At 43.3% G+C, this 23,368-nt stretch overlaps 2 protein-coding genes across 2 annotated transcripts; both read right to left on the reverse strand.

Moving 5' to 3' along the window:
• Positions 1-293: 293 nt before the first annotated feature.
• LOC311142169 (trypsin inhibitor ClTI-1-like) lies at positions 294-1,536 on the reverse strand. Its single transcript, XM_084177761.1, has 4 exons — positions 1,457-1,536; positions 1,167-1,207; positions 563-672; positions 294-446 (listed from the first exon to the last, which is right to left on the reverse strand). Exons 1-4 carry the CDS (start codon positions 1,500-1,502, stop codon positions 401-403), a joined length of 243 nt encoding a protein of 80 aa, XP_084033887.1. The 5' UTR covers positions 1,503-1,536; the 3' UTR covers positions 294-400.
• A 17,160-nt stretch (positions 1,537-18,696) lies between these two features.
• Positions 18,697-19,969, reverse strand: LOC311142189 (trypsin inhibitor ClTI-1-like). Its single transcript, XM_084177784.1, has 4 exons — positions 19,860-19,969; positions 19,570-19,610; positions 18,966-19,075; positions 18,697-18,849 (listed from the first exon to the last, which is right to left on the reverse strand). The coding sequence occupies exons 1-4, from the start codon at positions 19,903-19,905 to the stop codon at positions 18,804-18,806; spliced, it is 243 nt and encodes an 80-aa protein (XP_084033910.1). The 5' UTR covers positions 19,906-19,969; the 3' UTR covers positions 18,697-18,803.
• Between the last annotated feature and the right edge of the window lie 3,399 nt (positions 19,970-23,368).

Here is a 23,368-nt window from a genome sequence, read left to right on the forward strand (position 1 = left end):
ATCCAGACTATTCCGGTTGACAAGGAAACAATTGACTTTGCTAAAATAGTTTTAATTACAGATAAAAAGGTGGAGAAATAAAGCACACACTATGAAGACTATTCCATTTAAAATACAATTTTACAAGTTGACAATTTTACCACCAAGAAGTACACTACACAAGTCTTAAAGACTAGGTAGTGAAGTGCTCTACAGAAGACTATGACAAACAGGGAGCCAATAAGGGTTGGAGAAGGAAACAGGCATTGAAGAAATTGTTCAAAGTTTATTGAGGCACTTGAGACCGATTTTTAGAAGGCAGCAGAAAACATGTCAGTGTTTTGACAAGGCAACAGGAAATGGTTCAAAGTAATGTTGAGGGCCTGGTGTGTCGCTGAGACAATGGACGGTCACGTCTGGTTCAGCACTCTCCGTTACTCCTGATGTGAACGTGACGATTATGCACCCTGGGAACACACACGGAGCAGAATTAAAGACACGCACAAACACAGAACGAGACAGAGGCACAGACAGACAAGCACAGAACAAGACAAGTTGTTGAAAGCTTTAGTTGGTTACTTACATGTTTTCATAGCACAGCTCGCATTCGCTACCGTAGGTGATGCCATCGGTTCCACACACTGGATCATATAGCTTGTTGCACGCGGGCAGGTCGTACTTGGAACAGTTAGGCTGTTGGACAAAAACCAGGTTATGTAATAAATAAATAAGAGGTGTTGGTAATATAGTGTACTAGTATGACACCATATGAAGAGAACATGGATAACAGGGAACAAGCCATACATTTTCCACCCCTTCCACAGTGCACCTGGGGTGTATTCATTTCTCAGATTCTATTGCAAAACGTTTCACTCAAGCAAACAAATTGAAGCAAACGCAACACAAACAGGGAATTTGCCCAATAGAAATTCTCATTGGTTGAAAAACGTTATGCAACAGAATCGGACTAATGAATACACCCCTGACTGTCATGTCAACTAGTTGTTGACCAGGAAGTGACTGTATACATACAGGTGTACTTGGTGAACAATTGAATCTTGTACAGAGTAAGGCCCATACCAGTGTTCTACATTATTAACTACTGTCAATCCAGCACATATGACAAAGTGTTTTATGAATGCGCATAGCCTTTCCCTCCAAAAAAAGAAACGGTTTAGCCTGCTTACCTCTATGCTGCCGTCAGGGAGACTCGCTCCTCGTGCCAAAACTAAAATGGAGAAAGATGTCAAGCCTTAGACTAATTATGATTTAACATCAGATTTGATTTCCAGCCGTTCTAATCTAAACGACAGATAGCACATCTTTTCTCTAGTCGTAGATTTGCGCGGGCGTCAACAGAGGCAGTCCGGGGGTAGTATCGACTGTTTGTCTAAACTGCTCTTAGAAGTTAATGTTATTTAATAAAACTATTTGACTGCCACTTGAAACTAATTAAGTAAAATTGAACAACACTCACCGGCAACACAGAGGAGTGCGAGAGTCAGTCGTGTAAAGTTCCACATTCTCTCCGTAGTGAAGGGGTGTAGGCAGGTGACGTTGTGTTGTACCGGAGCCGTATTTATACCGTGTAGGTCTCCACCCCCTATTTATACCATGTAGGTCTCCACCCCCTATTTATACCGTGTAGGTCTCCACCAAGCTTCTACCCCCAAGCCATAAGACTCCTGAATAGCTAATCATGGCTACCCAGACTATTTGCCCCCCAACCCCATCTTTTTACGCTGATGCTACTCTGTTAATTATTTATGCCTAGTCACTTTACCTCTACTCACATGTACATATTACATCATTTACGTCGACAAACCTGCGCCCCGCACATTGACTCTGTACCGGTACCCCCTGTATATAGCCTCTCTACTGTTATTTCCCATTGACTCTGTACCGGTACCCCCCTGTATATAGCCTCCCTACTGTTATTTCACATTGACTCTGTACTGGTACCCCCTGTATATAGCCTCCCTACTGTTATTTCACATTGACTCTGTACCGGTACCCCCTGTATATAGCCTCGCTACTGTTATTTCCCATTGACTCTGTACCGGTACCCCCCTGTATATAGCCTCCCTACTGTTATTTCCCATTGACTCTGTACCGGTACCCCCCTGTATATAGCCTCCCTACTGTTATTTCCCATTGACTCTGTACCGGTACCCCCCTGTATATAGCCTCCCTACTGTTATTTCACATTGACTCTGTACGGTACCCCCCTGTATATAGCCTCCCTACTGTTATTTCACATTGACTCTGTACCGGTACCCCCCTGTATATAGCCTCCCTACTGTTATTACACATTGACTCTGTACCGGTACCCCCCTGTATATAGCCTCCCTACTGTTATTTCACATTGACTCTGTACCGGTACCCCCCTGTATATAGCCTCCCTACTGTTATTTCACATTGACTCTGTACCGGTACCCCCCTGTATATAGCCTCTCTACTGTTATTACACATTGACTCTGTACCGGTACCCCCTGTATATAGCCTCCCTACTGTTATTTCCCATTGACTCTGTACCGGTACCCCCTGTATATAGCCTCTCTACTGTTATTTCCCATTGACTCTGTACCGGTACCCCCCTGTATATAGCCTCCCTACTGTTATTTCACATTGACTCTGTACTGGTACCCCCTGTATATAGCCTCCCTACTGTTATTTCACATTGACTCTGTACCGGTACCCCCCTGTATATAGCCTCCCTACTGTTATTTCACATTGACTCTGTACCGGTACCCCCTGTATATAGTCTCTCTACTGTTATTTCACATTGACTCTGTACCGGTACCCCCCTGTATATAGCCTCTCTACTGTTATTACACATTGACTCTGTACCGGTACCCCCTGTATATAGCCTCTCTACTGTTATTTCCCATTGACTCTGTACCGGTACCCCCCTGTATTTAGCCTCCCTACTGTTATTTCCCATTGACTCTGTACCGGTACCCCCCTGTATATAGCCTCCCTACTGTTATTTTACTGCTGCTCTTTAATTTTTTTTTTTTTTTTTTTTTTTTACTGATATATTTTGTACTTAACTATTATTTTTCTTAAAACTGCATTGTTGGTTAAGGGCTTGTCAGTAAGCATGTCACTGTAATGTCTACACCTGTTGTATTCGGCACATGTGGCAAATAACATTTGATTTGATGTTGGCCATGTGTTCTGTATTCTAAGTGTTTGTATGATGTTGGCCATGTGTTCTGTATTCTAAGTGTTTGTATGATGTTGGCCATGTGTTCTGTATTCTAAGTGTTTGTATGATGTTGGCCATGTGTTCTGTATTCTAAGTGTTTGTATGATGTTGGCCATGTGTTCTGTATTCTAAGTGTTTGTATGATGTTGGCCATGTGTTCTGTATTCTAAGTGTTTGTATGATGTTGGCCATGTGTTCTATATTCTAAGTGTTTGTATGATGTTGGCCATGTGTTCTGTATTCTAAGTGTTTGTATGATGTTGGCCATGTGTTCTGTATTCTAAGTGTTTGTATGATGTTGGCCATGTGTTCTGTATTCTAAGTGTTTGTATGATGTTGGCCATGTGTTCTGTGTTCTAAGTGTTTGTATTATGTTGGCCATGTGTTCTGTATTCTAAGTGTTTGTATTATGTTGGCCATGTGTTCTATATTCTAAGTGTTTGTATGATGTTGGCCATGTGTTCTGTATTCTAAGTGTTTGTATGATGTTGGCCATGTGTTCTGTATTCTAAGTGTTTGTATTATGTTGTTCATGTGTTCTGTTTTCTAAGTGTTTGTATGATGTTGGCCATGTGTTCTGTTTTCTAAGTGTTTGTATGATGTTGGCCATGTGTTCTGTTTTCTAAGTGTTTGTATGATGTTGGCCATGTGTTCTGTATTCTAAGTGTTTGTATTATGTTGTTCATGTGTTCTGTTTTCTAAGTGTTTGTATGATGTTGGCCATGTGTTCTGTATTCTAAGTGTTTGTATTATGTTAGCCATGTGTTCTGTATTCTAAGTGTTTGTTTTATGTTGGCCATGTGTTCTGTATTCTAAGTGTTTGTATGATGTTGGCCATGTGTTCTGTATTCTAAGTGTTTGTATGATGTTGGCCATGTGTTCTGTATTCTAAGTGTTTGTATGATGTTGGCCATGTGTTCTGTATTCTAAGTGTTTGTATGATGTTGGCCATGTGTTCTGTATTCTAAGTGTTTGTATGATGTTGGCCATGTGTTCTGTATTCTAAGTGTTTGTATGATGTTGGCCATGTGTTCTGTATTCTAAGTGTTTGTATGATGTTGGCCATGTGTTCTATATTCTAAGTGTTTGTATGATGTTGGCCATGTGTTCTGTATTCTAAGTGTTTGTATGATGTTGGCCATGTGTTCTGTATTCTAAGTGTTTGTATGATGTTGGCCATGTGTTCTGTATTCTAAGTGTTTGTATGATGTTGGCCATGTGTTCTGTGTTCTAAGTGTTTGTATTATGTTGGCCATGTGTTCTGTATTCTAAGTGTTTGTATTATGTTGGCCATGTGTTCTATATTCTAAGTGTTTGTATGATGTTGGCCATGTGTTCTGTATTCTAAGTGTTTGTATGATGTTGGCCATGTGTTCTGTATTCTAAGTGTTTGTATTATGTTGTTCATGTGTTCTGTTTTCTAAGTGTTTGTATGATGTTGGCCATGTGTTCTGTTTTCTAAGTGTTTGTATGATGTTGGCCATGTGTTCTGTTTTCTAAGTGTTTGTATGATGTTGGCCATGTGTTCTGTATTCTAAGTGTTTGTATTATGTTGTTCATGTGTTCTGTTTTCTAAGTGTTTGTATGATGTTGGCCATGTGTTCTGTATTCTAAGTGTTTGTATTATGTTAGCCATGTGTTCTGTATTCTAAGTGTTTGTTTTATGTTGGCCATGTGTTCTGTATTCTAAGTGTTTGTATGATGTTGGCCATGTGTTCTGTATTCTAAGTGTTTGTATGATGTTGGCCATGTGTTCTGTATTCTAAGTGTTTGTATGATGTTGGCCATGTGTTCTGTATTCTAAGTGTTTGTATTATGTTAGCCATGTGTTCTGTATTCTAAGTGTTTGTATGATGTTGGCCATGTGTTCTGTATTCTAAGTGTTTGTATGATGTTGGCCATGTGTTCTGTATTCTAAGTGTTTGTATGATGTTGGCCATGTGTTCTATATTCTAAGTGTTTGTATTATGTTGTTCATGTGTTCTGTATTCTAAGTGTTTGTATTATGTTGACCATGTGTTCTGTATTCTAAGTGTTTGTATGATGTTGGCCATGTGTTCTGTATTCTAAGTGTTTGTATTATGTTGGCCATGTGTTCTGTATTCTAAGTGTTTGTATGATGTTGGCCATGTGTTCTGTATTCTAAGTGTTTGTATGATGTTGGCCATGTGTTCTGTATTCTAAGTGTTTGTATTATGTTGGCCATGTGTTCTGTATTCTAAGTGTTTGTATTATGTTGGCCATGTGTTCTGTATTCTAAGTGTTTGTATTATGTTCGCCATGTGTTCTGTATTCTAAGTGTTTGTATGATGTTGGCCATGTGTTCTGTATTCTCAGTGTTTGTATGATGTTGGCCATGTGTTCTGTATTCTAAGTGTTTGTATGATGTTGGCCATGTGTTCTGTATTCTAAGTGTTTGTATTATGTTGGCCATGTGTTCTGTATTCTAAGTGTTTGTATGATGTTGGCCATGTGTTCTGTATTCTAAGTGTTTGTATTATGTTGGCCATGTGTTCTGTATTCTAAGTGTTTGTTTTATGTTGGCCATGTGTTCTGTATTCTAAGTGTTTTCTCCTGCTATTTTGTTTGCGATGTTTGATTATGTAAATTCTGCATTTCTTCAGTTTTTGAACAAGAATTAATAAAGTCAAAGTCGCTTTTAGATAATAGTAGCCTATAGGCCTAATATATATGAATATTGAAGCAGCTCAGATGGCTTAATACTAGGTGCAGTGCATTCGGAAAGTATTCAGACCCCTTGACTTTTTCCACATTTTGTTACGTTACAGCCTTATTCTAAAATTGATAAAATAGTTTCCCCCCCCTCATTAATCTACACACAATACCCCATAATGACAAAGCAATAAACGTGTATTTGTATTTTTTTCCAATTTATAAAAAAAAACAAAAAACGGAAATATCAATTTACATAAGTATTCAGACCCTTTACTCAGTACTTGTTGAAGCACCTTTGGCAGTGATTACAGCCTTGAGTCTTCTTGGGTATGACGCTACAAGCTTGGCACACCTGTATTTGAGGAGTTTCTCCCATTCTTCTCTGCAGATCCTCTCATGCTCTGTCAGGTTGGATGGGGAGCGTCGCTGCACAGCTATTTTCAGTTCTCTCCAGAGATGTTCGATCGGGTTCAAGTCCGGGATCTGGCTGGGCCACTAAAGGACATTCAGAGACTTGTCCTGAAGCCACTCCTGCGTTGTCTTGGCTGTGTGCTTAGGGTTGTTGTCCTGTTGGAAGGTGAACCTTCGCCCCAGTCTGAGGTCCTGAGTGCTCTGGAGCAGGTTTTCATCAAGGATTTCTCTGTAATTTGCTCCGTTCATCTTTCCCTCAATCCTAACTAGTCTCCCAGTCCCTGCCGCTGATAAACAGTCCCACAGCATGATGCTGCCACCACCATGCTTCACCGTAGGGATGGTATTCAATCAATCAATCAATTTTATTTTATATAGCCCTTCTTACATCAGCTAATATCTCGAAGTGCTGTACAGAAACCCAGCCTAAAACCCCAAACAGCTAGTAATGCAGGTGTAGAAGCACGGTGGCTAGGAAAAACTCCCTAGAAAGGCAAAACCTAGGAAGAAACCTAGAGAGGAACCAGGCTATGAGGGGTGGCCAGTCCTCTTCTGGCTGTGCCGGGTGGAGATTATAACAGAACCATGCCAAGATGTTCAAAAATGTTCATAAGTGACAAGCATGGTCAAATAATAATCAGGAATAAATCTCAGTTGGCTTTTCATAGCCGATCATTAGAGTTTAAAACAGCAGGTCTGGGACAGGTAGGGGTTCCATAACCGCAGGCAGAACAGTTTAAACTGGAATAGCAGCAAGGCCAGGCGGACTGGGGACAGCAAGGAGTCACCACGGCCGGTAGTCCCGACGTATGGTCCTAGGGCTCAGGTCTCTCAGTTGGCTTTTCATAGCCGATCATTTAGAGTTGAAAACAGCAGGTCTGGGACAGGTAGGGGTTTCGTAGCCGCAGGCAGAACAGTTGAAACTGGAATAGCAGCAAGGCCAGGCGGACTGGGGACAGCAAGGTGTCATCATGCCCGGTAGTCCTGACGTATGGTCCTAGGGCTCAGGTTCTCAGAGAGAAAGAGAGAACGAGAGAATTAGAGAGAGCATACTTAAATTCACACAGGACACTGGATAAGACAGGAGAAGTACTCCAGGTATAACCAACTAACCCCAGCCCCCCGACACATAAACTACTGCAGCATAAATACTGGAGGCTGAGACAGGAGCGGTCCGGAGACACTGTGGCCCCATCCGAAGAAACCCCCGGACAGGGCCAAACAGGAAGGATATAACCCCACCCACTCCGCCAAAGCACAGCCCCCGCACCACTAGAGGGATATCCCCAACCACCAACTTACAATCCTGAGACAAGGCCGAGTATAGCCCACAGAGGTCTCCACCACAGCACAAACCAAGGGGGGGGCGCCAACCCAGACAGGAAGATCACGTCAGTAACTCAACCCACTCAAGTGACGCACCCCTCCCAGGGACGGCATGAAAGAGCACCAGCAAGCCAGTGACTCAGCCCCTGCAACAGGGTTAGAGGCAGAGAACCCCAGTGGAGAGGGGAACCGGCCTGGCAGAGACAGCAAGGGCTGTTCGTTGCTCCAGCCTTTCCGTTCACCTTCACACTCCTGGGCCAGACTACACTCAATCATATGACCTACTGAAGAGATAAGTCTTCAGTAAAGACTTAAAGGTTGAGACCGAGTCTGCGTCTCTCACATGGGTAGGCAGACTGTTCCATAAAAATGGAGATCTATAGGAGAAAGCCCTGCCTCCCGCTGTTTGCTTAGAAATTCTAGGGACAATTAGGAGGCCTGCGTCTTGTGACCGTAGCGTACGTATTGGTATGTACGGCAGGACCAACTCGGAAAGATAGGTAGGAGCAAGCCCATGTAACGCTTTATAGGTTAACAGTAAAACCTTGAAATCAGCCCTTGCCTTAACAGGAAGCCAGTGTAGGGAAGCTAGCACTGGAGTAATATGATCAAATTTCTTGGTTCTAGTCAGGATTCTAGCAGCCGTATTTAGCACTAACTGAAGTTTATTTAGTGCTTTATCCGGGTAGCCGGAAAATAGAGCATGGCAGTAGTCTAACCTAGAAGTAACAAATGCATGGATTAATTTTTCTGCATCATTTTTGGACAGAAAATTTCTGATTTTTGCAATGTTCGTAGATGGAAAAAAGCTGTCCTTGAAACAGTCTTGATATGTTCGTCAAAAGAGAGATCAGGGTCAAGAGTAACGCCTAGGTCCTTCACAGTTTTATTTGAGACGACTTTACAACCATCAAGATTGGCCAGGTGATGAGCGGTGCCTGCTTTCTTCCAGGCGTGACATTTGGCATTCAGGGCAAAGAGTTAAATCTTGGTTTCATCAGGCCAGAGAATCTTGTTTCTCACGGTCTGAGAGTCCTTTAAGTGCCTTTGGCAAACTCCGTTTGGCCACTCTACCATAAAGCTGCTATTTGATCCATTTTAGAATAAGGCTGTAACGTAACAAAATGTGGAAAAAATCAAGGGGTCTGAATAATTTCCGAATGCACTGTGTATATATATGTGATGGGATGTATAGACATTATGGACAGTATATGGATAGAATATATGGTATATCTGTAGAATAAATGGATAGAATACTATATGTACAGCAATAGTTAAATGATGGCCTTGACTAGAATACAGTATATACACATGAAGTGGGTAAAACAGGATGTAAACATTAAAGTGACCAGTGTTCCATTATTAAAGTGGCCAGTGTTCCATGTCTATGTACATAGGGCAGCTGCCTCTAAGGTGCAGGAATGAGTAACCAGGTATTAGCCGGCTAGTGCCAGTGACTAGGTTCAGGGCAGGGTACTGGGTGGAGGCCGATTAGTGCCAGTGACTAAGTTCAGGGCAGGGTACTGGGTGGAGGCCGGCTAGTGATGGCTATTTAACAGTCTGATGGCCTTGAGATAGAAGCTGTTTTTCAGTCTCTCGGTCCCAGCTGATTCACCTGTACTGACCTCTCCTTCTGGATGGTAGCGGGGTGAACAGGCAGTGGCTCGGGTGGCTGAGGTCCTTAATGATCTTCTTGGCCTTCCTGAGACACCTGGTGCTGTATATGTCCTGGAGGGCAGGCAATGTACCCCCGGTGATGCATTGGGCAGACTGTGATGTGGAAAATTGTCACTATACTTTATTAAAAATCAAAGTTCTTACAGAGTTTTTGTAGAATCTAGAGACTTTATTACAATGGACAAAGCCGGGGTGATTTGCAAAGCATCCTCCCTTCTCTCTCTCTGCTCCTCCTCGATAGTCTCATTCCCACACATCCTAGCTTAAAAGCCCCTCCCTCTTGGGTTCTCCTACCATTGTCTTCAGTTTCCCGCTCTCTACCGCTCCACCCACTCCCTTCGTCTCTCTACCGCTCCACCCACTCCCTTCGTCTCTCTACCGCTCCACCCACTCCCTTCGTCTCTCTACCGCTCCACCCACTCCCTTCGTCTCTCTACCGCTCCACCCACTCCCTTCGTCTCTCTACCGCTCCACCCACTCCCTTCGTCTCTCTACCGCTCCACCCACTCCCTTCGTCTCTCTACCGCTCCACCCACACCCTTCGTCTCTCTACCGCTCCACCCACTCCCTTCGTCTCTCTACCGCTCCACCCACTCCCTTCGTCTCTCTACCGCTCCGCCCACTCCCTTCGTCTCTCTACCGCTCCGCCCACTCCCTTCGTCTCTCTACCGCTCCGCCCACTCCCTTCGTCTCTCTACCGCTCCGCCCACTCCCTTAGTCTCTCTACCGCTCCACCCACTCCCTTCGTCTCTCTACCGCTCCACCCACTCCCTTCGTCTCTCTACAGCTCCACCCACTCCCTTCGTCTCTCTACCGCTCCACCCACTCCCTTCGTCTCTCTACCGCTCCACCCACTCCCTTCGTCTCTCTACCGCTCCAACCACTCCCTTCGTCTCGCTACCGCTCCACCCACTCCCTTCGTCTCTCTACCGCTCCACCCACTCCCTTCGTCTCTCTACCGCTCCACCCACTCCCTTCGTCTCTCTACCGCTCCACCCACTCCCTTCGTCTCTCTGCCGCTCCACCCACTCCCTTCGTCTCTCTACCGCTCCACCCACTCCCTTCGTCTCTCTACCGCTCCGCCCACTCCCTTCGTCTCTCTACTGCTCCACCCACTCCCTTCGTCTCTCTACTGCTCCGCCCACTCCCTTCATCTCTCTACCGCTCCACCCACTCCCTTCGTCTCTCTACCGCTCCGCCCACTCCCTTCGTCTATGATAGTGGCTTAATTTAACTGTCATTCAGTTTAGAAACCATATTATTACAATCAATCACACCCTTATCTTGCAAAAACACTCATGTTTAGTTTAAACTCCGTTCAACCCCGGCTCCCCCGGGCTTGACCTGAAGACTGATTGTTGGACATGACAGGTCTATACTTAATCTTTCAAACATACACAAACCCCACCCCATCATGCTGTAATCAGTCAAGAAGACGCCCAAGGAGAGACAAAGTTTTAGCCTGAACTCTGTTCAACCCTGGTTCACTCCAGGGATATGCCCAAGGAGAGCCACAGGGTCATAGTCTGGTATCAGTCATAGATAACATAAGACAACTGTAGAATTTGACCCAATGACAGGGCAGATGCCCATTTTACACACACACAAACATAGTGAGAGGAATTAACTAAGTTCTTGCCTAGCAACAGCAATGTACCAATGTTTAATTATGACTCCTTGTTTGTCATGTGTGTAATTAACTTTGTTTATGTAATCGTTTACAGAAAAATCACCAACAACCGCACCACCCTCAGTAGAGCCCTACGGTTGCAGACAGTGCAGTTGCCATACCAGGCGATGAAACAGCCCGACAGGATGCTCTCAATGGTCCATCTGTAAAAGTTTGTGAGGTTCTTAGGGGCCAAGCTCCCTCTGCTGTCTCCTGAAGTCCACGATCAGCTCCTTTGTATGCTTAAAGTACTTTGCTTCCTGCTTAAAGTACTTTGCTGAATCATAAATCAACGTTACAGCATTGTTGCGTTAGGTATTTGTTTAATTTAAATGTTTACCAATAGATGGCCCACCAGGAAGACACTACAGTAAAAACACTGAGCTAACAGGATCATCAACTCTTCAAGACACTACAGTAAAAACACTGAGCTAACAGGATCATCAACTCTTCAAGACACTACAGTAAAAACACTGAGCTAACAGGATCATCAACTCTTCAAGACACTACAGTAAAAACACTGAGCTAACAGAGACATCAACTCTTCAAGACACTACAGTAAAAACACTGAGCTAACAGGATCATCAACTCTGCAAGACACTACAGTAAAAACACTGAGCTAACAGGATCATCAACTCTTCAAGACACTACAGTAAAAACACTGAGCTAACAGGATCATCAACTCTTCAAGACACTACAGTAAAAACACTGAGCTAACAGGTTCATCAACTCTTCAAGACACTACAGTAAAAACACTGAGCTAACAGAGACATCAACTCTTCAAGACACTACAGTAAAAACACTGAGCTAACAGGATCATCAACTCTTCAAGACACTACAGTAAAAACACTGAGCTAACAGGATCATCAACTCTTCAAGACACTACAGTAAAAACACTGAGCTAACAGGATCATCAACTCTTCAAGACACTACAGTAAAAACACTGAGCTAACAGGATCATCAACTCTTCAAGACACTACATTAAAAACACTGAGCTAACAGGATCATCAACTCTTCAAGACACTACAGTAAAAACACTGAGCTAACAGAGACATCAACTCTTCAAGACACTACAGTAAAAACACTGAGCTAACAGGATCATCAACTCTGCAAGACACTACTGTAAAAACACTGAGCTAACAGGATCATCAACTCTTCAAGACACTACAGTAAAAACACTGAGCTAACAGGATCATCAACTCTTCAAGACACTACAGTAAAAACACTGAGCTAACAGGATCATCAACTCTTCAAGACACTACAGTAAAAACACTGAGCTAACAGGATCATCAACTCTTCAAGACACTACAGTAAAAACACTGAGCTAACAGGATCATCAACTCTTCAAGACACTACAGTAAAAACACTGAGCTAACAGGATAATCAACTCTTCAAGACACTACAGTAAAAACACTGAGCTAACAGAGACATCAACTCTTCAAGACACTACAGTAAAAACACTGAGCTAACAGGATCATCAACTCTTCAAGACACTACAGTAAAAACACTGAGCTAACAGGATCATCAACTCTTCAAGACACTACAGTAAAAACACTGAGCTAACAGGATCATCAACTCTTCAAGACACTACAGTAAAAACACTGATCTAACAGGATCATCAACTCTTCAAGACACTACACTCCTAGTATAGTTCCCATTCCTAGTATAGTTTCCATTCATAGTATAGTTCCCATACCTAGTATAGTTCCCATACCTAGTATAGTTCCCATTCATAGTATAGTTCCCATACCTAGTATAGTTCCCATACCTGGTATAGTTCCCATTCCTAGTATAGTTCCCATACCCATACCTAGTATAGTTCCCATACCTAGTATAGTTCCCATTCCTAGTATAGTTCCCATTCCTAGTATAGTTCCCATTCCTAGTATAGTTCCCATACCTAGTATAGTTCCCATTCCTAGTATAGTTCCCATACCTAGTATAGTTCCCATACCTAGTATAGTTCCCCTTCCTAGTATAGTTCCCATTCCTAGTATAGTTCCCATACCCATACCTAGTATAGTTCCCATTCCTAGTATAGTTCCCATTCCGAGTATAGTTCCCATACCTAATACAGTTCCAATTCCTAGTATAGCTTCCCATCCCTAGGAAGCTCTTTGCCACCTTCTCCTCCCTGCTGAATCCCCCCCCCCCCCTCCTCCCTCTCTGTGGATGACTTCGTCAACCATTTTGAAGAGAAGGTTGACGACATCCGATCCTCGTTTGTTAAGTCAAATGACACTGCTGGTCCTGCTCACACTGCCCTACCCTATGCTTTGACTTCTTTCTCCCCTCTCTCTCCAGATGAAATCTTGCGACTTGTGACGGCCGGCCGCCCAACAACCTGCCCGCTTGACCCAATCCCCTCCTCTCTTCTCCAGACCATTTCCGGAGACCTTCTCCCTTACCTCACCTCGCTCATCAACTCATCCTTGACCGCTGGCTATGTCCCTTAAGCCTTCAAGAGAGCGAGAGTTGCACCCCTTCTCAAAAAACCTACACTCGATCCCTCTGATGTCAACAACTACAGACCAGTATCCCTTCTTTCTTTTCTCTCCAAAACTCTTGAGCGTGCTGTCTTTAACCAACTCTCTTGCTATCTCTCTCAGAATGACCTTCTTGATCCAAACCAGTCAGGTTTCAAGACTGGTCGTTCAACTGAGACTGCTCTTCTCTGTGTCACGGAGGCTCTCCGCACTGCTAAAGCTAACTCTCTCTCCTCTGCTCTTGTCCTTCTAGACCTGTCTGCTGCCTTTGATACTGTGAACCATCAGATCCTCCTCTCCACCCTCTCCGAGTTGGGCATCTCCGGCACTGCTCACTCCTGGATTGCGTCCTACCTGACAGGTCGCTCCTACTAAGTGGCGTGGCGAGAATCTGTCTCCGCACCACGTGCTCTCACCACTGGTGTCAGTTCTAGGCCCTCTCCTATTCTCGCTATACACCAAGTCACTTGGCTCTGTCATGTCCTCACATGGTCTCTCCTATCATTGCTACGCAGACGACAAACAATTCATTTTCTCCTTTCCACCTTCTGATAACCGGGTGGCGAATCGCATCTCTGCATGTCTGGCAGACATATCAGTGTGGATGTCAGATCACCACCTCAAGCTGAACCTCGGCAAGACGGAGCTGCTCTTCCTCCCGGGGAAGGACTGCCCATTCCATGATCTCGCCATCACGGTTGACAACTCCGTTGTGTCCTCCTCCCAGAGTGCAAAAAGCCTTGGCGTGACCCTGGACAACACCCTGTTGTTCTCCGCTAACATCAAGGCGGTGACCCGATCCTGTAGGTTCATGCTCTACAACATTCGGAGAGTACGACCCTGCCTTACACAGGAAGCGGCACAGGTCCTAATCCAGGCACTTGTCATCTCCCGTCTGGATTACTGCAACTCGCTGTTGGCTGGGCTCCCTGCCTGTGCCATTAAACCCCTACAACTCATCCAGAATGCCACAGCCCGTCTGGTGTTCAACCTTCCCAAGTTCTCTCACATCACCCCGCTCCTCCGCACACTCCACTGGCTTCCAGTTGAAGCTCGCATCTGCTACAAGACCATGGTGCTTGCCTACGGAGCTGTGAGGGGAACGGCACCTCTGTACCTTCAGGCTCTGATCAGTCCCTACACCCAAACGAGGGCATTGCGTTCATCCACCTCTGGCCTGCTGGCCACCCTACCTCTTTGGAAGCACAGTTCCCGCTCAGCCCAGTCAAAACTGTTCGCTGCTCCGTCACCCCAATGGTGGAACAAGCTCCCTCACGACGCCAGGACAGCGGAGTCACTCACCACCTTCCGGAGACACTTGAAATCCCACCTCTTTAAGGAATACCTGGGTTAGGATAAAGTAATCCTTCTATCCCCCCTTACCCCACAAAAAAATAAAAAAATAAACATATTGTAAAGTGGTTATCCCACTGGCTATAAGGTGAATGCACCAATTTGTAAGTCGCTCTGGATAAGAGCGTCGGCTAAATGACGTACATGTAAATGTTGTGTTACAGCCTGAATTCTAAGCCACTCAAGGACTTTCACATTCTTGTTCTGAATAATTCAAGCGTTGCTTTGGCTATATGCTTGGGGGCATTGTTCTGTTGAAACGTAAATCTTCGGGGCAGTCTAAGGTCGTTTGCACTCTGAAGCAGGTTCCCATCAAGGATTTGCCTGCATTTGGCTCCATTCATTGTTCCCTCTATCCTTACCAGTCTCCCAGTCCCTGCCGCTGAAAAGCATCCCCATAGCATGATGCTGCCACCACCATGCTTCACAGTAGGGATAGGAGTTAGATGGGTGATGAGCTGTGCCTGGTTCTCCAGAAATAGCGCTTTGCATTCAGGCCAAAGAATTCCATTTTGTCTCATCAGACCACAGAATCTTCTGCCTTATGATCGGAGTCTTTCACCTGCCTTTTTGCTAACTCCAGGCGTGCTGTCATGTGCCTTTTTCTCAGGAGTGGCTTCCATCTGGCCACTCTCCCTTAAAGCCCAGATTGGTGAAGTGCTGTAGAGACTGTTGTCCTTCTGGCAGGTTCTCCCATCTCAGCCAAGGAACTCTGTAGTTCTGTCAGAGTGGCCATTGGGTTCTTGGTCACCTCTCTGACCAAGGTCCTTCTTGCCCGGTTCCTCAGTTTGGTCGGAAGGCCAGCTCTAGGAAGAGTCTGCGTAGTTCCATTTTTTTACGATTTCCCAATGATGGAGACCACTGTGTTCTTGGAAACTTTCAAAACCCTAGACATTGTTTTATACCCTTCCCCAGATATATGCCTCATCACAATTCTATCTCTGAGATTTACGGACAGTTCCTTGGACTTCATGGTATAGTTTCTGCTCTGACATGACCTGTCAACTGTGGGACCTTATATAGACAGGTGGGTTTCTTTCTAAATCATGTCCAAACAATTGAATTGGCCACAGGTGGACTCCAATCAAGATGTAGTGACATCTCAAGGATGATCAAAGGAAATTGGATGTGCCAGATCTCAAAGTGTGATAGCAAAGGGGTGTGAATACTTACACTACCAGTCAAGTTTGGACACACCTACTCATTCAAGGGTTTTTCTTTATTTTTACTGTTTTTTATATCGTAGAATAATAGTGAAGACATCAAAACTATGAAATAACACATATGGAATCATTTAGTAACCAAACAAGTGTTAAACAAATCAAAATATATTTTATATTTGAGATTCTTCAAATAGACACCCTTTGCATTGATGACAGCTTTGCACACTCTTGGCATTCTCTCAACCAGCTTCATGCGGTAGTCACCTGGAATGCATTTCAATTAACAGGTGTGCCTTGTTAAAAGTTAATTTGTGGAATTTCTTCCTTCTTAATGCGTTTGAGCCAATCAGTTGTGTTGTGACAAGGTAGGGGGGGTGGTATACAGAAGATTTGGTAAAAGACCAAGTTCATATTATGGCAAGAACAGCTCAAATAAGCAAAGAGAAACAACTGTCCATCATTACTTTAAGACATGAAGGTCAGTCAACACGGAAAATGTCAAGACCTTTGAAAGTTTCTTCATGTGCAGTCGCAAAAACCATCAAGTGCTATGATGAAACTGGCTCTCATGAGGACCGCCACAGGAATGGAAGACCCAGAGTTAACTCTGCTGCAGAGTATAAGTTCATTAGAGTTACCAGCCTCAGAAATTGCAGCCCAAATAAATGCTTCACAGAGTTCAAGTCACAGACACATCTCAACATCAACTGTTCAGATGGGACTGTGTGAATCAGGCCTTCATGGTTGAATTGCTGCAAAGATACCACTACTAAAGGACACCAATAAGAAGAAGAGACCTGCTTGGGCCAAGAAACACGAGCAATGGACATTAGACCGGTGGAAATGTGTCCTTTGGTCTTGAGTCCAAATGTGAGATTTCTGGTTCAAACTGCCGTGACTTTGTGAGACGCGGTGTTCACACCGTGAAGCATGGAGGAGGTGTTATGGTGTGGGGGTGCTTTGCTGGTGACACTGTCTGTGATTTATTTAGAATTCAAGGCACACTTAACCAGCATGGCTACCACAGCATTCTGCAGCGATACGCCATCCCATCTGGTTTGGGCTTAGTGGGACTATCATTTGGGTTTTTCAACAGGACAATGACCCAACACACCTCCAGGCTATGTAAGGGCTATTTTACCAATAAGGAGAGTGATGGAGTGCTGCATCAGATGACCTGGCCTCCACAATCACCAAACCTCAACCCAATTGTGATGGTTTGGGATGAGTCGGACGGCAGAGTGAAGGAAAAGCAGCCAACAAGTGCTCAGCATATGTGGGAACTCCTTCAAGACTGTTGGAAAAGCATTCCAGGTGAAGCTGGTTGAGAGAATGCCAAGTGTGCAAAGCTGTCATCAAGGCAAATGGTTGCTACTTTGAAGAATCTCATATCTCGATTTGTTTAACACTTTTTTTGGTTACATGATTCCATATGTTACTTCAGTTTTGATGTCTTCACCATTATTCTACAATGTAGAAAATTGTAAAAATAAAGGAACCCTTGAATGAGTAGGTGTCCAAACTTGACTGGTACTGTATATAAGTTAGATATTTCTGGATCTAATTTTCAAAACAAACATTTGCCAAAATGTCTAAAAACATGATTTCACTTTGTCATTATGGGGTATTGTGTGTAGATGGGGGAGGATGAAAAATCTATTTACTCCATTTTGTGTATGACTAAATGTGGAGTAGGTCAAGGGGTATGAATACTTTCTGAAGGCGCGGTAAATATACATTGAAACATTAAGACTATCAGTGAGGAATGGTTAATATTGCACATTGAACTTGCTATTAAAGAGAGGTCTATGCAGAGACAGAGACGATGTCAGCAGGCCTAAACAAAACAGACATTTCAGCCAAATTTCAACCAGGTCAAATCCTTGAGGTCATGAGGAGAGTTCAGAGTAATGCTAATGTGAAGACCGTATTTACTAAGGGCTCTATTCAATCCTTACCACAAAAGTTCAGCTTTACAGCGTGATTGACATTTAAAGGCAACGTCCCTGCTCTAGCAGAGACTAAACGCTGCATGTCGGCTCAATCGGAAATGACCTTTACGTTTCTAGCGTGGAATCTGTAGTACTTCTGCTTGAATAGAGCCCTTATTCTATGGTGCACAGGAATCAAGATGTGATTGAGGGTGTTTTCACTAACTAAGATAAACATCCCCTAACTTCATGCAGGTGTTGTGAGTATGGTGTATTTAGTTCATTCACGCCCAGGGGGGCAGCCTCGGCATTGAAAAGTGATAACCATTGTAACTCAGCCAGCCACTATGTAACCATCCCAATTCAACAGCCCGTACGGCTATCACAACATTTCACTTGACCTTTTCTTTTAAAGGTCATCATTTTCCATTCCCACTGTACCTTTGTAGGAATCATAATGACTAAACAAACAAGTTGTCATGGGTGCAGCAGAACCAGTTCCTCCACATTTCAACCATTCATCCAGACTATTCCGGTTGACAAGGAAACAATTGACTTTGCTAAAATAGTTTTAATTACAGATAAAAAGGTGGAGAAATAAAGCACACACTATGAAGACTATTCCATTTAAAATACAATTTTACAAGTTGACAATTTTACCACCAAGAAGTACACTACACAAGTCTTAAAGACTAGGTAGTGAAGTGCTCTACAGAAGACTATGACAAACAGGGAGCCAATAAGGGTTGGAGAAGGAAACAGGCATTGAAGAAATTGTTCAAAGTTTATTGAGGCACTTGAGACCGGTTTTTTAGAAGGCAGCAGAAAACATGTCAGTGTTTTGACAAGGCAACAGGAAATGGTTCAAAGTAATGTTGAGGGCCTGGTGTGTCGCTGAGACAATGGACGGTCACGTCTGGTTCAGCACTCTCCGTTACTCCTGATGTGAACGTGACGATTATGCACCCTGGGAACACACACGGAGCAGAATTAAAGACACGCACAAACACAGAACGAGACAGAGGCACAGACAGACAAGCACAGAACAAGACAAGTTGTTGAAAGCTTTAGTTGGTTACTTACATGTTTTCATAGCACAGCTCGCATTCGCTACCGTAGGTGATGCCATCGGTTCCACACACTGGATCATATAGCTTGTTGCACGCGGGCAGGTTGTACTTGGAACAGTTAGGCTGTTGGACAAAAACCAGGTTATGTAATAAATAAATAAGAGGTGTTGGTAATATAGTGTACTAGTATGACACCATATGAAGAGAACATGGATAACAGGGAACAAGCCATACGTTTTCCACCCCTTCCACAGTGCACCTGGGGTGTATTCATTTCTCAGATTCTATTGCAAAACGTTTCACTCAAGCAAACAAATTGAAGCAAACGCAACACAAACAGGGAATTTGCCCAATAGAAATTCTCATTGGTTGAAAAACGTTTTGCAACAGAATCGGACTAATGAATACACCCCTGACTGTCATGTCAACTAGTTGTTGACCAGGAAGTGACTGTATACATACAGGTGTACTTGGTGAACAATTGAATCTTGTACAGAGTAAGGCCCATACCAGTGTTCTACACTATTAACTACTGTCAATCCAGCACATAGGACAAAGTGTTTTATGAATGCGCATAGCCTTTCCCTCCAAAAAAAGAAACGGTTTAGCCTGCTTACCTCTATGCTGCCGTCAGGGATACTCGCTCCTCGTGCCAAAACTAAAATGGAGAAAGATGTCAAGCCTTAGACTAATTATGATTTAACATCAGATTTGATTTCCAGCCGTTCTAATCTAAACGACAGATAGCGCATCTTTTCTCTAGTCGTAGATTTGCGCGGGCGCCAACAGAGGCAGTCCGGGGGTAGTATTGACTGTTTGTCTAAACTGCTCTTAGAAGTTAATGTTATTTAATAAAACTATTTGACTGCCACTTGAAACTAATTAAGTAAAATTGAACAACACTCACCGGCAACACAGAGGAGTGCGAGAGTCAGTCGTGTAAAGTTCCACATTCTCTCCGTAGTGAAGGGGTGTAGGCAGGTGACGTTGTGTGGCACCGGAGCCGTATTTATACCGTGTAGGTCTCCACCCCCTATTTATACCATGTAGGTCTCCACCCCCTATTTATACCATGTAGGTCTCCACCCCCTATTTATACCGTGTAGGTCTCCACCAAGCTTCTACCCCCAAGCCATAAGACTCCTGAATAGCTAATCATGGCTACCCAGACTATTTGCCCCCCAACCCCATCTTTTTACGCTGATGCTACTCTGTTAATTATTTATGCCTAGTCACTTTACCTCTACTCACATGTACATATTACATCATTTACGTCGACAAACCTGCGCCCCGCACATTGACTCTGTACCGGTACCCCCTGTATATAGCCTCTCTACTGTTATTTCCCATTGACTCTGTACCGGTACCCCCCTGTTTATAGCCTCCCTACTGTTATTTCACATTGACTCTGTACTGGTACCCCCTGTATATAGCCTCCCTACTGTTATTTCACATTGACTCTGTACCGGTACCCCCTGTATATAGCCTCGCTACTGTTATTTCCCATTGACTCTGTACCGGTACCCCCTGTATATAGGCTCCCTACTGTTATTTCACATTGACTCTGTACCGGTACCCCCTGTATATAGCCTCCCTACTGTTATTTCCCATTGACTCTGTACCGGTACCCCCCTGTATATAGCCTCCCTACTGTTATTTCACATTGACTCTGTACGGTACCCCCCTGTATATAGCCTCCCTACTGTTATTTCACATTGACTCTGTACCGGTACCCCCCTGTATTTAGCCTCCCTACTGTTATTACACATTGACTCTGTACCGGTACCCCCTGTATATAGCCTCTCTACTGTTATTTCCCATTGACTCTGTACCGGTACCCCCCTGTATATAGCCTCCCTACTGTTATTTCACATTGACTCTGTACTGGTACCCCCTGTATATAGCCTCCCTACTGTTATTTCACATTGACTCTGTACCGGTGCCCCCTGTATATAGCCTCGCTACTGTTATTTCCCATTGACTCTGTACCGGTACCCCCTGTATATAGGCTCCCTACTGTTATTTCACATTGACTCTGTACCGGTACCCCCTGTATATAGCCTCCCTACTGTTATTTCCCATTGACTCTGTACCGGTACCCCCCTGTATATAGCCTCCCTACTGTTATTTCACATTGACTCTGTACGGTACCCCCCTGTATATAGCCTCCCTACTGTTATTTCACATTGACTCTGTACCGGTACCCCCCTGTATTTAGCCTCCCTACTGTTATTACACATTGACTCTGTACCGGTACCCCCCTGTATATAGCCTCCCTACTGTTATTTCACATTGACTCTGTACCGGTACCCCCTGTATATAGTCTCTCTACTGTTACTTCACATTGACTCTGTACCGGTACCCCCCTGTATATAGCCTCTCTACTGTTATTACACATTGACTCTGTACCGGTACCCCCTGTATATAGCCTCTCTACTGTTATTGCCCATTGACTCTGTACCGGTACCCCCCTGTATTTAGCCTCCCTACTGTTATTTCCCATTGACTCTGTACCGGTACCCCCCAGTATATAGCCTCCCTACTGTTATTTTACTGCTGCTCTTTAATTTTTTTTTTTTTTTTTTTTTTTTTACTGATATATTTTGTACTTAACTATTATTTTTCTTAAAACTGCATTGTTGGTTAAGGGCTTGTCAGTAAGCATGTCACTGTAATGTCTACACCTGTTGTATTCGGCGCATGTGGCAAATAACATTTGATTTGATGTTGGCCATGTGTTCTGTATTCTAAGTGTTTGTATGATGTTGGCCATGTGTTCTGTATTCTAAGTGTTTGTATTATGTTGGCCATGTGTTCTGTATTCTAAGTGTTTGTATTATGTTGGCCATGTGTTCTGTATTCTAAGTGTTTGTATGATGTTGGCCATGTGTTCTGTATTCTAAGTGTTTGTATTATGTTGGCCATGTGTTCTGTATTCTAAGTGTTTGTATGATGTTGGCCATGTGTTCTGTATTCTAAGTGTTTGTATGATGTTGGCCATGTGTTCTGTATTCTAAGTGTTTGTATGATGTTGGCCATGTGTTCTGTATTCTAAGTGTTTGTATGATGTTGGCCATGTGTTCTGTATTCTAAGTGTTTGTATGATGTTGGCCATGTGTTCTGTATTCTAAGTGTTTGTATGATGTTGGCCATGTGTTCTGTATTCTAAGTGTTTGTATGATGTTGGCCATGTGTTCTGTATTCTAAGTGTTTGTATTATGTTGGCCATGTGTTCTGTATTCTAAGTGTTTGTATGATGTTGGCCATGTGTTCTGTATTCTAAGTGTTTGTATTATGTTGGCCATGTGTTCTGTATTCTAAGTGTTTGTATGATGTTGGCCATGTGTTCTGTATTCTAAGTGTTTGTATTATGTTGGCCATGTGTTCTGTATTCTAAGTGTTTGTATGATGTTGGCCATGTGTTCTGTATTCTAAGTGTTTGTATGATGTTGGCCATGTGTTCTGTTTTCTAAGTGTTTGTATGATGTTGGCCATGTGTTCTGTATTCTAAGTGTTTGTATTATGTTGTTCATGTGTTCTGTTTTCTAAGTGTTTGTATGATGTTGGCCATGTGTTCTGTATTCTAAGTGTTTGTATGATGTTGGCCATGTGTTCTGTATTCTAAGTGTTTGTATTATGTTGGCCATGTGTTCTGTATTCTAAGTGTTTGTATTATGTTGGCCATGTGTTCTGTATTCTAAGTGTTTGTATTATGTTGGCCATGTGTTCTGTATTCTAAGTGTTTGTATTATGTTGGCCATGTGTTCTGTATTCTAAGTGTTTGTATGATGTTGGCCATGTGTTCTGTATTCTAAGTGTTTGTATGATGTTGGCCATGTGTTCTGTATTCTAAGTGTTTGTATTATGTTGGCCATGTGTTCTGTATTCTAAGTGTTTGTATGATGTTGGCCATGTGTTCTGTATTCTAAGTGTTTGTATTATGTTGGCCATGTGTTCTGTATTCTAAGTGTTTGTATGATGTTGGCCATGTGTTCTGTATTCTAAGTGTTTGTATTATGTTGGCCATGTGTTCTATATTCTAAGTGTTTGTATGATGTTGGCCATGTGTTCTGTATTCTAAGTGTTTGTATGATGTTGGCCATGTGTTCTGTATTCTAAGTGTTTGTATTATGTTGTTCATGTGTTCTATTTTCTAAGTGTTTGTATGATGTTGGCCATGTGTTCTGTTTTCTAAGTGTTTGTATGATGTTGGCCATGTGTTCTGTTTTCTAAGTGTTTGTATGATGTTGGCCATGTGTTCTGTATTCTAAGTGTTTGTATTATGTTGTTCATGTGTTCTGTTTTCTAAGTGTTTGTATGATGTTGGCCATGTGTTCTGTATTCTAAGTGTTTGTATTATGTTAGCCATGTGTTCTGTATTCTAAGTGTTTGTTTTATGTTGGCCATGTGTTCTGT

The sequence above is a fragment of the Coregonus lavaretus genome (assembly GCF_964263955.1).
Source record: "Coregonus lavaretus genome assembly, chromosome: 2".
Classification (NCBI taxonomy): Eukaryota; Metazoa; Chordata; class Actinopteri; order Salmoniformes; family Salmonidae; genus Coregonus; species Coregonus lavaretus.

Coding starts and splice junctions, on each gene's coding strand:
- LOC311142169 (XM_084177761.1), bottom strand. CDS start 1,502: ATGTGGAACTTTACACGACTGACTCTCGCACTCCTCTGTGTTGCCG. Junction 1,208..1,456: donor CGCACTCCTCTGTGTTGCCG/GTGAGTGTTGTT, acceptor TCTCCATTTTAG/TTTTGGCACGAGGAGCGAGT. Junction 447..562: donor GAGCTGTGCTATGAAAACAT/GTAAGTAACCAA, acceptor GTGTGTTCCCAG/GGTGCATAATCGTCACGTTC.
- LOC311142189 (XM_084177784.1), bottom strand. CDS start 19,905: ATGTGGAACTTTACACGACTGACTCTCGCACTCCTCTGTGTTGCCG. Junction 19,611..19,859: donor CGCACTCCTCTGTGTTGCCG/GTGAGTGTTGTT, acceptor TCTCCATTTTAG/TTTTGGCACGAGGAGCGAGT. Junction 19,076..19,569: donor TCCCTGACGGCAGCATAGAG/GTAAGCAGGCTA, acceptor TTTGTCCAACAG/CCTAACTGTTCCAAGTACAA.